General features: G+C 67.7%; 2 protein-coding genes across 4 annotated transcripts; one reads left to right on the top strand and one right to left on the bottom strand.

Moving 5' to 3' along the window:
- Positions 1–1,543: 1,543 nt before the first annotated feature.
- Positions 1,544–8,380, top strand: GCGR (glucagon receptor). The gene is made up of 14 exons (XM_088535863.1): positions 1,544–1,593; positions 2,005–2,263; positions 5,528–5,624; positions 5,704–5,811; positions 5,994–6,115; positions 6,183–6,289; positions 6,650–6,803; positions 6,874–7,033; positions 7,105–7,165; positions 7,262–7,331; positions 7,398–7,486; positions 7,755–7,893; positions 7,964–8,005; positions 8,102–8,380. The coding sequence occupies exons 1-14, from the start codon at positions 1,544–1,546 to the stop codon at positions 8,378–8,380; spliced, it is 1,737 nt and encodes a 578-aa protein (XP_088391989.1).
- A 4,620-nt stretch (positions 8,381–13,000) lies between these two features.
- MCRIP1 (MAPK regulated corepressor interacting protein 1) lies at positions 13,001–15,351 on the bottom strand. Of its 3 annotated transcripts, none has more exons than XM_088536011.1 (5): positions 15,289–15,351; positions 15,069–15,187; positions 14,904–15,002; positions 14,678–14,779; positions 13,001–13,190 (listed from the first exon to the last, which is right to left on the bottom strand). In XM_088536011.1, the coding sequence occupies exons 1-4, from the start codon at positions 15,294–15,296 to the stop codon at positions 14,715–14,717; spliced, it is 291 nt and encodes a 96-aa protein (XP_088392137.1). In that variant the 5' UTR covers positions 15,297–15,351; the 3' UTR covers positions 13,001–13,190; positions 14,678–14,714. The 3 variants fall into 3 exon arrangements, with proteins under 3 accessions (XP_088392137.1, XP_088392136.1, XP_088392135.1); XM_088536010.1 differs by lacking the exon at positions 13,001–13,190 and adding an exon at positions 13,458–13,489; XM_088536009.1 differs by lacking the exon at positions 13,001–13,190 and having other exon boundaries at positions 14,389–14,779.
- Between the last annotated feature and the right edge of the window lie 242 nt (positions 15,352–15,593).

Here is a 15,593-nt window from a genome sequence, read left to right as displayed (position 1 = left end):
CTGGGGCTGTGCCAAGGTCACTCACATGCCTTGGGGCAGCTGCGGAGGAGCAGGGAGGGCCGGTCCAGCCTTGTCCTGCTGCAGGGAGTTGGGCCAAGCCGGGCCGGGCAGCGCCAAGCCGGGCTGGGGCCTGCTGCAGATCCCTCTGCTTGGGATTCTGTGTGCTGCAGATCCCTCTGCTTGGGGTTCCATGTGCTGCAGATCCCTCTGCTTGGGATTCCGTGTGCTGCAGATCCCTCTGCTTGGGGTTCCATGTGCTCTGGGATCTGCTGCTTTGGGATCCCCATCCTGCGGGATCGCTGTGCTCCAGGATACATGTGGTTAGGGATTCCCATGCTCCGGGGTCCCGTGCTGCAGGATCCCCGTGCTCCGTGGTCCCTGCTCAGCTGCCCTCAGCCATGGTGAAGTCCCCCTGTGCCCCTCTGCCACCTCACCAGCCCCAAGGGCTCCCTGTGCCTCCTGCCCCCCTCGCCCCCTGCCCTGCGCACAGCCCCCTGCCCCGTGCAGCCCTGTGTGCTGTGGCCCTGAGGGATCAAAGAACTGGAATATCTGTGACCTTAATATATAATAAACAACAGTGGAACAAGCCCAGGGCCTGGCATGGTGCGGTGGCGGGGGCTGCGCAGCAGGAGGGCTTGGAGCGGAGCCCCCGGCCCGGAGCGGCGGGCAGCAGCGAGCTCCGACCTGCCCGGCCGCTCCGTTCCGCCGGGACACCCTCATCCCCGCGCAGCCCCATCCCTGCGGTACCCTGCACCCCGGCCTGCACGGCGGGGAGCCTGTCCGGGACCTGCGCTGAGCTGTGCCGGGTCTCAGCCACACGAGGAATTCCCGGGCAGAGCGATGCCAGTGGCGTCTGCTGCCTCTGCCTTTTGCTGGAGCAGCATCCTGGCTGCGCCGCTAATTGGGCTGCAGCAGGTGGAACGGCGCCAGGCTGGGAAGTGAAAGCTCGTCACCTTAACGAAGTCTAATGATGCTGGCTGGCATCGCCACTTTGTTCCTGCGCCCGGCCCGGGCGAGTGCTGCAGGGCAGGTGAGCGCGGCCGGACCCGGCCCCTCTTCCCGGGGTGCGCGGGGCTGAGCCCGTGGCTACCGAGCCCAGCGAGAGCCGGTGCCACCCGCACCCCCGTGTGACGGGGATGCTCCGACCGGGCTAGATTCCGCCAGCCCCGCGCTCCCGGCACGGCCAGGCCGGTGGGATGACGTGTGCCAGACGTGTCCGGCAGCGGTGCGAGCGCGAGAGTTTATCTGGTCATCGGAGAAGGGGGGCCCTCCTCCTGCCAACAGCCTGTTCCCAGCAGTGTCCACGCTGCAGAGCCAGCGAGTGCCGTCCCCCTGCCCTGGGCGGCTGCTGGAGCCCAGGCCCATGGAGAGCAGGACCCTGCTGTGCCGCCCAGAGTGGGTTCTCCCAGCCCTAGGGACACGAGCTCCTATCCCCAGCCCCGTCCCTGCGTTTTGCGGTGCCCAGGTGGGTCTCAGCACCTGCGGGGCTGCCTGGGGATGCACGTTGGTGAAGCCGGGGCCTGGCCAGGCTCCAGGTGGGAGGATGCTCCACGTCCCCGGCTCCTGCCGCCCGCGCAGCCGCCTCGGCCCAAGGTAAACATGTTTGTGTCCTCGGCCAGGCCGGGTGGCGGAGGCTCCTCCCGGCCGGGGGCTCTGCCCAGGCCACACTGCAGCCCGGAGATGCCCGGGGGATGCGCGGGGCGATTGCAGCGCTCGGGATGTGTTTACCTGAGCTGCTGCAGCAGGAGCGTGGGGCACCCGGAGCTGCTGGTGCCGGCAGAGGCTGGAACGAGGGGTGCAGGAGCCACCGGCTGCGCTGCCCAGGTCTGTCCGGGCCCGGGGGCAGCCCGGGTGGTGCCTCGGGATGAGTCCGGGAGCCCCGCGGGGAGCGCACGGGAGCCGGGAGGCCCCGGGACCCAGCGGCCCGCCCCGCCTCGGGGCCCCGGTCATCACGGGCGGCATCAGGGCGGTCCCGGTCCCCGCGCCCCGGGCCGTGCCCCGCAGGTGCGACCGGCCGCGATGCCGGGACGGGAACGGGGCGCCCTGGGCAGCGCCGAGCGCCGGGACGACGGCGGCCGCAGCTCCGCGGCTCCACAGCTCCGCGCCGGTGGTGGAGCGGGGCCGGGGCCGGGGCAGCGGCTCCTGCCCGCGGTCCCTCCCCCCCGCGCCGGTCCCTCCCCCCGAGCCGCCGTCGCCGCCGCGGCTCCGCCAAAAGTTTTCCCCGGAGCGGCCGAGGGCGCCGGTGCCGCCGCCGTTGCTGCCGGTACCGGTGTCCGCAACCGCCCGCACCGAGATGCGCTCGGGGGCCGCCGCTAATCCAGCGCCGACAGGTACCGGAGCGGGGGGAGGTGTCGCGCCCGTCCCCGCGGTCTCAGGGCTCCCCGTCCCACAGGGATCGGGGTAGGGTCCGAGCAGCGCCGGGACCGCAGCGGGAGCCCGGGGGCCCTCGGGCAGGGACCGCGGTGCCGCTCGGCGCCCCGGCGCGGGGCTCCCCGCCCGGCCCCGCGCCCCGTCCGGGGCAGCCGCCGCCGGCTCGTCCCGCGCCCCGCGGCGCCGCCGCTGTCCCTGGACAGGGCTCCGGTGTCAGAGCTCGGGGACAGCGGCGGCCGCTGCCACGGCCCGGACAGGCGGCACCGGGGGGCTCGGGCCCGGCCCGGCGGCCCCGTCGGGGCTGTCGCAGGGGCAGGGGGGGAGCACGGGGCCTTTCGCAGCCCTCCCGGCCGGGGCCGCCGCCAGTGCCCTTTGTGACTGTCCCGGCTCCGCTGTGTCAACACGGCTTGGTAAACGGCTCTGTTTAACCAGGGCGCGCTGGGTATTGACCCCATCGCACCGCACGGCCGCGAGGCACCACGGCCACCGCCACCGGCCCCGTGCGCCCGGCCGGTCCCTCGGGGAGCTGCTGGGAGCGCGGTGGCCGCGGCGCCCCGGCTGCGCACGCAGCTCCCCTCCGGCCCTGGCAGCGGCAAGGGCAGAGGACGAGCGTTTGTGGCCACCCTGTGCTGTGATGGGCACCCCGCACGGCGCTCCTGCGCGTCCCCGAGCCGCGCTCGCGGCCGGCACCCTGCCCTATGCCCGGCTGCACATTCGCCCCTGCGGGTCGGTTGCTTTCCATGTGCTGGAGCCGGGTGAGCCCTGCTCACCGCGTTAGTGCCGCCCTGGCTGCGCCCCTGCTCCTGGCAGCCCCGCTGCCTGCGCTGCCGAGCGCCTGCGCCCTGTTGCCTGGAGAGGGGAAGGGAAAGGCTGAGCGGAGAAGAGGCAAAATAGGGATTAAAAATAGTTAATGAAAAATGTGACCACAAGCCCTGAGCCGCAGCGCAGGGCTGAGAGCAGCCGCTGTGCGCAGCCCCGCTCTGCATCCAGCCCCGCGTGCAGCCGCAGGGTCTGGCCTGGCCGGGGGCTGGAGAGGGGACGGTGGCACCGCTCCATGTCCCCACCATGTCCTGCCGGGGCCGCCTGCACCAGCCGGGGTTCCGGGAGCTCGTCGGCAGCCGCGGCACAGCAGGGCTTGGAGCTCAGCCCCGGCCCTGCCGCGAGTGCCGCGCTCCCGGGAGGCGCACGCGCTCGCCCGCCTGCCTGCGTGACCTTTCCGAGGTCCCTGGCCCCGCGCCGCCCCGCTGGCAGCCCAGCACACGTGTCCCCCCCGGCTCTGCAGTGTGCTTAGCTCCTGCGCTGCGGGGTGTTGCATCCGGCTCCTGCACGCGACAGGCGAGAAGACCCGTGTCCCAGGTTTTACCAGTCCGGAATGACCCCAGGTCCGACATGGCTGGAGCCTGGTGGCATCGATGCCCCATGAGCTGCTGCTTCCAGCTGTTTGGAGCAGCTGCGGCCTGGCGGACACGGAGCCGGCATCCCACCGGCATCTGCCATCCCCTCCCCGGGCGGGCAGCGAAGCCCCCGCGGTGCCAGCACCTGGCCCAGAGCTCAGTGCCAGGCTGCCCCACACTGAGCCCCATGGCCAGCGTCTCCCCGGCAGGGGCTACTTGGTTGGTAGGGGCTGCGCCGCTGGGGCAGCCGCTCCGCTCGTGCCACCTCCACGCGGCCGCGATGCTGCTGCCCACGAGGGTCCCCGCGGAGGCTCCTCGGAGCTGCTGATCCATGAGCTGCTGCGGTCCCAGCTGCGGTGCCTGGTGACCAGCACACGTGATGGGAGCTGGGGACGTAGCGGGTGGCCAGACCATGTGCGGGGTCAGCAGTGCCGTGAGGACCTGCTTGTTGCCCGCTGCCCGCGTGAGCCAGAGACCCCCCAGCCCGGCACACACACGTGCACCAGGGGGCTGCGACCGGGGGCTGCGGATCCCGGCCGTGCCGCGGTGCTGCCCCCAGCGGTCCCCGTGCGGGGAGCACCGGGACGCGGGGCCCCCCGGCAGGCGGGCGGTGGGTCGGCCGCGCGGATGCGCCCGCGGGAGCTCCCAGCCCCGCGCTGGGGCAAAGGGCCGGCGGTCTCGGGGGAGCGAGCGCGGCGCCAGCACCCCTCACCCAGTGCAGTCTGCTCGGCTTGGCCGTGGCCGCTGCCAGCTGGGGGGGCATCTGGGGCAGAGGCCTCCCCGCCGCCAAATCCCATCGCAGGCAGCTAAAAATAGCAGCACCTCTGCCCCAGAGCGGCCGGGGGGGCGGCAGCCGCGCGCGGCGGCTCCGCTGCGGCCCCCCGGCACCGGGGATGCTCGGGGCAGCGAGGGGGCCGCGCTGCCGCCGCCGCCGGGGATGTCAGCACGGGGACGATGCTGGGGATGCCGCTGCGGGGCTGGCGCGATGCCGGGTGCGGGATGCCGGCGTGGGGCTGCACGGGCGGAGATGCCAACGCGGGCAGGGGACCCCGCAGGTGCCCGCTGGAGCAAGAGCCCTCAGCGAGGCCGGTCCCGGGAGAGGCCCCGTGTGCGGGACCCCCGCGTCCCCGGCGCAGCCGGCGCTGATTAATGAGCCTCCTGGTTGGCACTGGCGCACGGCGCGCGGCCCGAGCATGGAGACTTTCCCAGGGATAAAAATAGTCGCGGGGCGGCGCGGGGAGCCCTTGGCGCGCGGCGGGGGGGCCAGGACGTGCTGTGCCGGGGCCGAGGCGGGGGGCAGAGAATGGCCCCTTGTCAGCAGAGCCAAAATCCCCCTCAGGAGCCGTAACCGGCTTAGGGCAGGATGCAGGGAATTAGGCTGCGCGTGAGCGGGTTTGCATGGGAAGCCGCCGGGCCAGCAGCCGCCTCTCGCGCAGGGTCGCCCGCCCGCCGCAGCCGGGGCGCCACGGCCGCCCCGCGCCCCTAGGACGCCCGGGTCCCTGCTGCCCCCCCATGCGGGCCACGGCCCCGTGCAGGGATGTCCCCAACGAGCCTCCTGGGCCTCCTGCTGCTGCTGCTGCACTGCCAGGTAAGACGGTCACCCCCGACCCCTACCCCAGTGCCTGGTGGTCAAGCTGTGCCGCAGTGCATGGTGCAGTGCTGCACGGTGCAGTACGGCAGTGTGCGCTGCATCGGGGCACAGCAGCCCACGCCGTGCCCCGTGCTCCCGTGGGGACACGGGGTGACACCCGCGGCGCCCCCAGGGCCCCTCTGCGCAGATCACGGATTTCCTCTTCGAGAGCTGGAAGGCCTACAGCGAGGAGTGCCAGCGCAACATGAGCCGCCTGCCCGCGCCCACAGGTGAGCGCGGCCCCGCGCGCCCCGCGCGCCCCGGGGCCACCGCGGCACCCGCCACCACCCGCCGCGCTGCCCCCCGCAGAGCTCGTCTGCAACCGCACGTTCGACAAGTTCTCCTGCTGGCCCGACGCGCTGCCCAACAGCACCGTCAACGTCTCCTGCCCCTGGTTCCTGCCCTGGTACCATAAAGGTAACGGCGGGACGGACGTGCAGAGCGGGGAGCACTTGCACGAGCGGGTGTGCACATGTGCATGGTGCAGCGCGGGCGCATGCACAACGTGTGTGCACGGGGGTGCACGATGCTGCTCGGCGCGCGCGGGCGCCCCGGCATCGCGCTCTGATCCGCGGGGCCGGTGTCCCCCGCGCCGGCAGTGAAGCACAGACACGTGTTCAAGCGGTGCGGGCCGGACGGGCGGTGGGTGACGGGCCCCAGCGGGCAGTCCCTGCGCGACGCCACGCAGTGCCAGATCGACGCCGAGGACCTGGCGGCGCAGGTGAGGCCGGCGCGGCCCCGCGCGGCTCCCGCGGGCGCACGGGGCCTCACGCATGCGCTCGCCGCAGGAGAGCTTCGCCCGGACCTACGGCAGCTTCAAGGTCATGTACACGGTGGGGTACTCGGTGTCGCTGTGCGCCCTGCTGCTTGCCCTGGCCGTGCTGCTGGGCTTCAGGTGCGGCCGCCGGCGGGACAGGGCGGGATGGGGTGGACGTGTGGATGCCGGGAGCAGGAGGGCTCGGATGGGCTGGGAATGGGCAGGAGGGGATAGGATGGGGTATGTGAGTCTGGGTGGGATGAGGAGAGCAGGACAGATGGGCAAAAGGAGCAGATGGGATAGGGAGAAGGGGATGGGGGGGACAGGAAGGATCGATGGGAATGGGCGGATAGGATGGGGCAGGTGGGAGCAGACGGGCTGGGCAGCACGGATGGATGGAGCGGTGGGGATGGATGGGACAGGCAGGACGGGGCTGGGAGGGACAGGAGGGGCGCAGGGCGCTGGTGCGGCGGGCGCTGACGCGCTCCCTGCCCGCAGCAAGCTGCACTGCATGAGGAACTACATCCACATGAACCTCTTCGCCTCCTTCATGCTGAAGGGCGTCTCCGTGCTGGTCATCGACGCCCTGCTCAAGACCCACTACAGCGACAAGGTGGACGACTACAACGTGGGCGTCTGGCTGAGCGACGAGGTGAGCGGCGGCCGGGGGGACGCGGACGGGGACGACGGGGCGCGCGGAGCCTCACGCCGGGTCGCCACAGGCCGCCGCCGGCTGCCGCGCCGCCACCGTGTTCATGCAGTACGGCATCGTGGCCAACTACTGCTGGCTGCTGGTGGAGGGCATCTACCTGCACAACCTGCTCGTGGTGGCCGTCTTCTCCGAGCGCAGCTACTTCACGCTCTACCTGTGCATCGGCTGGGGTGAGTGCGGCGCCCGCCGCGGCGCGGGGACGGCCCGGGGGCTGCCGGCCGCTGACGCCGCTGCCCCCCAGGCGCCCCCCTGCTCTTCCTGGTGCCCTGGGTCGTCGTCAAGTTCCTCTTCGAGAACATCCAGTGAGTGGGGCCGGCGGCGCGGGGTGGAGGGGCTGCCGAGCGCCTGCTCTGCGTTGGGCACCGTGTGAGCCGGCCCGACCTCTACCCGCCCTGCAGGTGCTGGAGCACCAACAACAACATGGGCTTCTGGTGGATCCTGCGCTTCCCCGTGTTCCTGGCCATCCTGGTGAGTCCCGCGGCTCCGGGCCAGCACCGCGGCCCCCGCACCCCTCACCGCCTGCCTCCCTTCCAGATCAACTTCTTCATCTTCATCCGCATCATCCAGATCCTCGTCTCCAAGCTCCGGGCGCACCAGATGCGCTACACGGACTACAAGTTTCGGTGCGGGGCTGGGAGCGGGGCACGCTGCAAGGGTGTGCACGGTGCATGCTGCATGGATGTGCATGCTGCATGGGTGTGCATGCTGCATGGGTGTGCATGCTGCAAGGGTTTGCATGGCGCATGTTGCAAGGATGTGCACGGCGCATGATGCATGGGTGTGCGTGTTGCATGGTGCATGGCTGTGCACGGTGCCGGGATGCGCACGGTGCCACGGCGCGCGTGGTGCCCACCTGGGCGGCCCCAGCGGCGACGTCCCCGCTCCCGCCAGGCTGGCCAAGTCCACACTGACGCTGATCCCGCTGCTGGGCATCCACGAGGTGGTGTTCGCCTTCGTCACCGACGAGCACGCCCAGGGCACCCTGCGCTACGTCAAGCTCTTCTTCGACCTCTTCCTCAGCTCCTTCCAGGTGAGCCGGGCGCTGCGCCCAAGCCGGGGAGCCGGGGCTGCCCGCGGCCTCACGCTCTGCTGTCCCATAGGGCATGCTGGTGGCCGTGCTCTACTGCTTCGTCAACAAGGAGGTGAGCGCGCGGGGGCTGGCCGGGGCTCCACGCGTGGGAGCAGCCATGGGGCACCCCATGGCCGTGGGGCCGGCGGCTCACGGCGGCCGCGCGCAGGTGCAGGCGGAGCTGCTGAAGCGGTGGCAGCGCTGGAAGCTGGGCCAGGACCTGGCGGAGCAGCACAAGCAAAGCTGCAGCCACGCGCCCGGCGCCCGCAACGGCCACGGCGGAGAGAAGCTCCAGCTGGTGGGCGGCTGCGGCAACGGGCTGGGGCGCAGCCCGGCCCCCGCGCGCCCCGGGCCCCGCGGTCTGGAGCGCCCCGGCACCGCCGAGCACCTGGGCGGCCGGCACCACTGCTACGAGTTCCCCGAGAGCACGGCCGAGAGCAACTTCTGAGCCGCGCGGGGCTGCGCCCTGCTGCCTCCCCCGCCGTGGCCTCCTCCTCCTCCTCCTCTGTCCCCCGCGGGGTGCTGCGAGGACAGGGACGCTGCGTGATGTGGGACGATGGATGTGCACGGGACAACGGGCGTGCACGGGACAATGCACCTGCACGGGACAACGGGCATGCACGGGGCGATAGCCGTGCAGGATGCTGGACGTGCAGGGGATGGTGCTCGTGCCCGGGATGATGGCGCTGCAGGATGATGGACACGCACGGGATGAGGACTGTGCGTGAGGCCGTGGCCATGCAGGGGCTGGTGCCCGTGTCTGGGGCGAGGGACACCTGGAGAGGGGCCCGGGCCGGGTGTAATTTATGTCATGTTGTGTAAATAGGTGCGGGCCTGAGCCGGGCTGCAGGGCCGCTCCGTGTGCACCTCTCTGTCGGACACAGGCGGCCTCGGAGGGACCGGGTGGAGGGGCAGCTGGGCTCGTGGGGCTTCCTCATTGGGGACAACCCCACAGCAAACTCTATAGCCCCACAGTGCACCCGGTAGCCCCATGGCGCACGCTATAACGCCATGTACACCCTATAGCCCCACAGTGCACCCTGTAGCCCCACAGTGCACCCCCCTCACCCCACAGCACACCATATGCATGGGGACGTGTCTGTCACCAGCCCTGCTTGGAGAGGGAGGCGGGGAGACACAGCAGCCTCTCTGCTGCCAAGGTTGGGGACACTTTTGGGGCTGGGATGAGGAAAGAGATGGGGACATGGAGGGAGGGACAGGGACATGAGAACAGTGGGGCACAGCTGCCACCATCGCCACCAGGGTTGGGGACACTGTGGGGAGTGCCGTCAGTCCCACTAGGGCAGGGGACAGCGCTGGGGGAAACAGTGGCCACCCTGTGACAGGGCTGGGGACACGGGAGCAGCGCGCGGTGGGGCCCAGCGGTGCCTCTTGCTGCAGCGGCTCCTGTTTACGTGCCCTGGCGCCGGCTGCTCCAGTCGAGGGCCCCGCGGCGCCAGGACCGCGAAGGGAACGCGGCAGGACCATGACGGGGGCAGCAACGGGGGCCACGGTGCCCTTTGGGGATGGGGGTTGGCCCGCATGGCTCAGAGAGATCCTGGTGGGGGATGCAGGGACGGGGTGGGACAAAGGGATCAGGGTGGGAGGGACCGGGGAGGCCGGGATCGGGACACGGGACATGGACACGCAAGTCCCGGCAGCCCCGCGCGGGCGGCGGTGCAGGAGGAGCCCGGCGGCCGCGCGGGGCCAAGCAGAGCCGCCGTGCGCCACCGCACGGCCTGGACACGGCAGCACCGGCACACGCGTGGGCGAGCGCAGGGACACGGGCGTATGTGCACACACACACACACACACACGTGTCATACACATGGACACACAGGCACACACACGTGTGCGTGTGTACATACACATTTACAGGCATATGCACACACACACACATGAAGTCGTATGTGTACATACAGGTGGCCATGGGGATGGACACATAGGGAAAGCTGCACACACACATCCATATGTACATGTACACGTGCATGCACGCACACCTCTATAAAACATGTAACGTGTGTGCATATACACACATATATGTATAAAAAAAACATGTGCACACATGGAGGCGGACATCCAGGGAAGCACACACAGATTCAAACACATGCCTTTAGCTATATATATATATATATATATATAGAGAGAGAGAGAGAGAGAGAGAGAGAGATCAATAGATAGATACAAGCACACACATGGAGATGGATATGGAGACAGACCTTTTTTTTTTTTTTTTTTTTTTTTTTCTCTCTCTCCTCCCCACGTATAAATATATGTGTGTATATACACACACAAACACAATATTTATATACACATGTATGCATATATATTTATATATATGTATACACATGCACACACACAGACATAGATATCTTCATAAATATTTATCTATACTCATAGAAGCATCGCAGTGGCTGCCAGGAAGGGGCCACCAGCCAGACCCAGAGCCGCTCCAGCCCCGTGGCACAGCTCCCACCCCATAGCCTGTGTTTCCTGCACTGTGCCCCACAGCGAAGCCCCTGCCCCATAGCGTGACCCACCGCCCTGTGCCACAGCACAGCCCCTGCCCCTCTGCCTCTGTCCCCACGGCGAAGCCCTGCCCGGACACAGGCTACAGCAGGGCCACCAAGTCGGACCCGGCAGGGCATCGAGCACCATGAGCTGGGGACATGACCCGGGCAGTGCTGGAGCCGAAATGATGGGAGTAGCTGAGGTGATGGGGGTGCCTGGACCAGGATGACGGGGGTAATCCAGCGGGGATGATGGGGGTACCCAAGCTGGGAGGTTAGGGGCAGTCGAGCTGGGACTTTGGTGGTACCTGATTGGGATGAAGGGGGTACCCGAGCCAGGACATCGGCTGTCCCCAGGCCCAGATACTGGTGGCTCCGAGCTGGACTCGTGTGGGTGCCCGGTCGGGGCTGCAGGTGGCCCCGTGCCCAGACGCGGCAGCGTCGGCGCTCGCCCACGCCGGAGCAGCCGGCGCTGCTGCCTCCCTGACCACAAAGGGCCTAGCCGGAGCCATTAACATTTATTCCCAGAACAAAGGGGCTGTGATTAGGCCTGCATCCCCCGCGGTTCCCGTGGCAACCGAAACAACGGGGACATTTCGTGCCAGGCTGCCAAGCCCCGGAAAAACAGAGCAGCCGCAGCCCGGGAGGGAGCCCCAGAGCGGCCGCGGGGCTCCGCACCCCGGAGCCCGGCACGGGGCCGCGGCCCGGCCTGCACTGCCCACGGCCAGAGCGGCACCGGCGAGGGGACCCGCGCTGAGACCGGGCCGCCATGAACCCCGCGCCGAGACCGGGCCGCCACGAAACCCACACTGAGACCGGGCCACCACACAGCCCGCTGCTTCTTTCAGTCACAGTTTCAGTAGCCAGGACCGGTTATAGGCCTGGAAGCGGCGTTAGACAGTGCAGAGGAAGCAGCTCCTGCTCGAGAGCTGCTGGCGGATTGTAGGGAGGACGGGGCCAGGCTCTTCTGTGGTGGCCGGCGACAGGACAGGGGATAACGGGTGTAAGTTGAAACACAGGAAGTTTAATCTTCATATGAGGAAGAACTTCTTTCCTGTGAGGGTGCCAGAGCCCTGGCACAGGCTGCCCAGAGAGGCCGTGGAGTCTCCTTCTCTGCAGATCTTCAAACCCCCATGGATGCCACCCTGTGCCCCGCGCTCTGGGTGTCCCTGCTGGACCAGGGGTTGGACTAGAGCATCTGGAGGTCCCTGCCAAGCTCAACCATCCTGGGATTCTGCGTGATTCTGCGCTGGAGCCCGGCGTCCCGGGGGACGCGCCGGGGCCGCCCGTCCTGCAGCCCCGCTCCCGCTTTATCACCGTAATGGCGGCCGCAAATTGGTCGCCTAAGTGGATTCTGCCTGTTACTGTTCTCTCTTCCCACCACTTAATTCAATGATACAACACATACCTCTCTTCCTCCTACAACTTAATTGAATGATAAAAACCATATCCCAGTCAGAGTGAAAATAAAACGCTGCTAAGTTTGTTTTTTTTATATAGGTAAACAGTCTGATTTCAGTGGCCTCAGGCTTCACCCCCGCTGCCACATGGATTTCACACTTCTTTTCTGCTTTTTCACTGCATTGACCCCTGTGGTTGTTATTAGTCTTTATAAAAATCTCGGATTTATAAAATGATTTTTGTATGCTCTTTTATTAGGACCTAAGTTACCGGATTGCCTCCAGCTTTGCAGCAACCGAAGCAGCATGAAAACAAGAGGGAGGCAGGAGGCCAGCGCAGGTGACCCGCGGGTGCTCCCTGCCCGCAGCCCCCCTGCAGCGGGGCCGGTACCGTCTGCGATGCAGCCCCGAGATGGATGGTGGTGGCACATGTGCGTGCCTCTGTGTACATATGTGTGCATGCATGTGAGTGCGCATATGTATGCGTGCTGCCACTGCGGGCAGCGGGATGGAGGGCCAAGGCACCTCCTGGCTCTGCAGGACATGGCTCTGGGGCCGGGAAGAGGCCGTGCGGCTCCATAGCTGCTTGCAGCCCCGGCACCGCACGGCACTGAGGCCGCTCGTGCAGGAAGAGCCCCACGGCGGCAGCTCCCCACAGCCACTCACATCATTCCCGCCGTCCTGGTGTTCCCCATGGCCGCTCACATCATTCCCATTGTCCTGGTGCTCTCCGCAGCCACCCACATCATTCCCGCCGTCCTGGTGTTCCCCATGGCCGCTCACATCGTTCCCACTGTCCTGGTGCTCCCCACAGCCGCTCACATCATTCCCGCTGTCCTGGTGCTCCCCACAGCCGCTCACATCATTCCCACTGTCCTGGTGCTCCCCATGGCCGCTCACACAATTCCTGCTGTCCTGGTGCTCCCCACGGCCGCTCACATCATTCCCATTGTCCCGGTGCTCCCCGTGGCCGCTCACCCCCATCCCGCTCTCCCGGCGCTCCCCGCAGCCGGTGCCAGCCGAGCGGGGTTGCGGCCGTGCCCGTCCCCGCACGTGTCCCCCCGCACCGCGACAAACAGGGTCACAGCGCAGCGCAGAGAGGCACTTGAGGAGAAATTCTGCCAACGCTAAGTATAGTTTAAATGCCATTAAAGCGGGGAAGGGAAAAGGATACGAGTGTATTAATAGTGTCAACATTTAAATCTTTGGTGCAGCGACAGCTCCTGGGATGCGGCTCGCAGCGGGGCGGCCAGAGGCCAAGGGCATTGTGCTACCAGCGCTCGGTGCCAGGCGCCGACGCCTGCAGGGAAATTAAGGGCCTGGAGCAAGTGTAAGGACAAAATCCCCTCTGCAAAAAAAATAAATAAAAAGAGAGGTGGCCTTTGATCTCCACATGGTGTCTTGAGATCTGGCCTGAAACGGCACTCACAACACCCTGGCATTTTTTTTCCAGCGCTGGAGTCTAAAATAGAAAGCAGGGGATTTAAACAACAAAATGGGGAAATCAGAACCTCTAGGAAAGGGGAGAAGGCAGGTGCGGAGCGGAAGCGGGGCAGGCGCACGCAGCCCGCGGCGAGGCGCTGCCTGCAGCAGGCGCAGCCACACGATGGCCAACTCAAAAGGACACCAGCTTTTATTTACAACACTCTGCAGGGGACAGACAACAGAAGAGAGGAACAGTGACAGGCCAAGGACTCGAGCAAGGAAAGGTGAGGGCAGGCGCAGCTCCCGCGGGCGGACGCTGCTCCTCGGCTCCCCGCGGCTGGTCCGTTCGCGAGGGCGCGAGGCCGGTACCGCCGCCTCCCCTGCTCGCCGGCAGCCCCGGGCCCGGCCGGCAGCGAAGCTCCAACGCAGCCGAGCCCGAGATGAGCTGGGCCGGCACGGGCTCCGCGCAGCGACGCTTCTGCCATCCCTCCCTGGCCTCCTCCTCTCCGGGTGTTCTCGAGGGGCAGCAGGAGGGTGTGCTTGGGAAAAGCCATTAGTAGTGGAACAGCAGAACGCTGCTTGGGCCAGGTGCAAGCAGATTCTCTCACTAGGAGAGTCAGCACTAACCCACCCACCGCTGCTCTCATGGAGCAGCCGCAGTGCCCAAGCCTGGGGCAAAATCAGCCCCGGGCTCCACCTCTGAGCACCGATCACGCTCGGGGCTGGGGCCAGTGCTGCCACCCGTCTCTCCATCCACAGGGAGAGGAGCAGCTCCAGCACCACGGGGATCTGCACAAGGAAAACCTGGCCTCTGCTATGGAGCCAAGAGCTTTGTCAGCACTGCCCTGTCCCCAGCGCTGGCCACCCAGGGCCAGCTAAGTCCTCCCACAGGGGAGCAGGGAACAGGCACAGTGTCACCTGCGAGCAGGGCTGCTGCACGAGCTGCTGTTGGGCCGGGGCTGCCTCTCTGTCCGAGGCACGGGAAGGAACACGCTCTCCTTCACTCGCTCCAGCCCCAGCGGGTCCCGGGTGCCCAGAGGGAGCAGAGACCTAGCGCCGTCTCCGCTCTGCCCTGCGGGCCCGGGCCCCGGCGAGCCCAAGCACCATGGGCAGAAGCGCACGGAGAGCGAGGGAGCTGTGAGCCTGGTGCCAAGCGGGGAGGGAGAGCTCGAGGCCAGAGAAAGCTACGGGAAAGGGACAGGGATCCGTTACAGGAGGCTCTGGGAATCCTCGGAGAGCCTCCACACATCTTTGAATTCAGGCAGCTTCAGAGCCAGCCCCAAAGCTGATCAGCTCTCCCAGGGCAGAAGACAGAACAGAGAAAGGAAAAAACACACACATACACACACACACGAAAAAAAAAAAAAACAAAAACACACAAAAAATCTCAAATTAAATCTGCTCGAGGACCATAGGAGACCAGCCGAATCCACAGGGACGACCTGCCTTAGGACTTCTTGGCATCCTGTGTGTTCCTCCTCTTCAGATCCCCCAAGTCAACGGGTTTAAATGCTGCAGGGTGGGGAAGGAGGAGAAAGATGGAGAGGGGGATAAAGATGGAGAGGGGGATAAAGATGAAGGGGGGGAGCAAAGATGAAGGAGGGCAGACAAGGCCGGAGGCGGGGGCCCCGCTCACCTTTGAGGCTGGGGTTGGGCATCTTCTCTACATACTCCTCCACCAGGCCGCGCTCCGAGCCCATCTGGCTGCGCAGGTCGCGCTCCACGCACTGCCAGGCTGCGGGACACGGTGAGGGGCGGCTCGCCCGGGGCCGCCCCCCGCCGCCCCTGCCCCCCCGCTCACCCTCGTAGATGAAGCGCACGTTCTCCTCGTGCGCCGGCGTGAAGATCTCGCTGCCGCTGCCGGGGGAGCGCGGGCCGCCGCTGCGCTTGCCGTTGTAGACCACGCGGGACACGGGAGAGCTGCGGGGAGGGGAGCGCAGGGCTGAAGCCGCCGGGCGCCGCGGGGGGGATGCTGCGGGGTCGGTACCGGCGCGGGGTCGGTACCGGCGCGGGGGTCTCACCTGGCCATGATGGCGTCGTCCGCGCGGCGGCGGCGGCTGCAAGGGACAAGAGCGAGCGGCGAGGCCGGGCTAGGCCGCAGGCCGCCCCCCGCCCGTCGCCATGGCAACGCGCGCCCCTCACCTGGGCCCCGGCTCCCGCCTCCGCTCGCCGCAGGCCGCGACGGAAGCGCCGCGCGCGCAGGCGCCGACACGCCCCGCCCCCTCCACGCGCCGGGGCGCCTGGCCACGCCCCCACGCCGGCTCTGGTCACGCCCCTCCGCGTGGGCTCCACCCCCTTCAGGCTCCGACGGCGCTCGCCACGCCCA

This window comes from Tinamus guttatus, unplaced genomic scaffold (genome assembly GCF_059628265.1).
Source record: "Tinamus guttatus ecotype Peru unplaced genomic scaffold, ASM5962826v1 Tinamus_guttatus_pri_ptg000649l, whole genome shotgun sequence".
NCBI lineage: Eukaryota > Metazoa > Chordata > Aves > Tinamiformes > Tinamidae > Tinamus > Tinamus guttatus.
The sequence above is the reverse complement of the archived record's forward strand: the minus strand, read 5'-3'. Positions and strand labels throughout refer to the sequence as shown.

What these genes read in the sequence shown, in the direction of transcription:
- GCGR (XM_088535863.1), top strand. Translation starts at nt 1,544, where the DNA reads ATGCTCCACGTCCCCGGCTCCTGCCGCCCGCGCAGCCGCCTCGGCCCA. An exon ending in TGCCGCCGCCGTTGCTGCCG is followed by an intron (nt 2,264 to 5,527) that starts GTACCGGTGTCC and finishes CGGCGCCCCCAG; the next exon opens with GGCCCCTCTGCGCAGATCAC. An exon ending in TTCCTCTTCGAGAACATCCA is followed by an intron (nt 7,166 to 7,261) that starts GTGAGTGGGGCC and finishes CCCGCCCTGCAG; the next exon opens with GTGCTGGAGCACCAACAACA.
- MCRIP1 (XM_088536011.1), bottom strand. An exon ending in CGTGCGCTTCATCTACGAGG is followed by an intron (nt 15,003 to 15,068) that starts GTGAGCGGGGGG and finishes CGTGTCCCGCAG; the next exon opens with CCTGGCAGTGCGTGGAGCGC. An exon ending in GCCCAACCCCAGCCTCAAAG is followed by an intron (nt 14,780 to 14,903) that starts GTGAGCGGGGCC and finishes CCCACCCTGCAG; the next exon opens with CATTTAAACCCGTTGACTTG.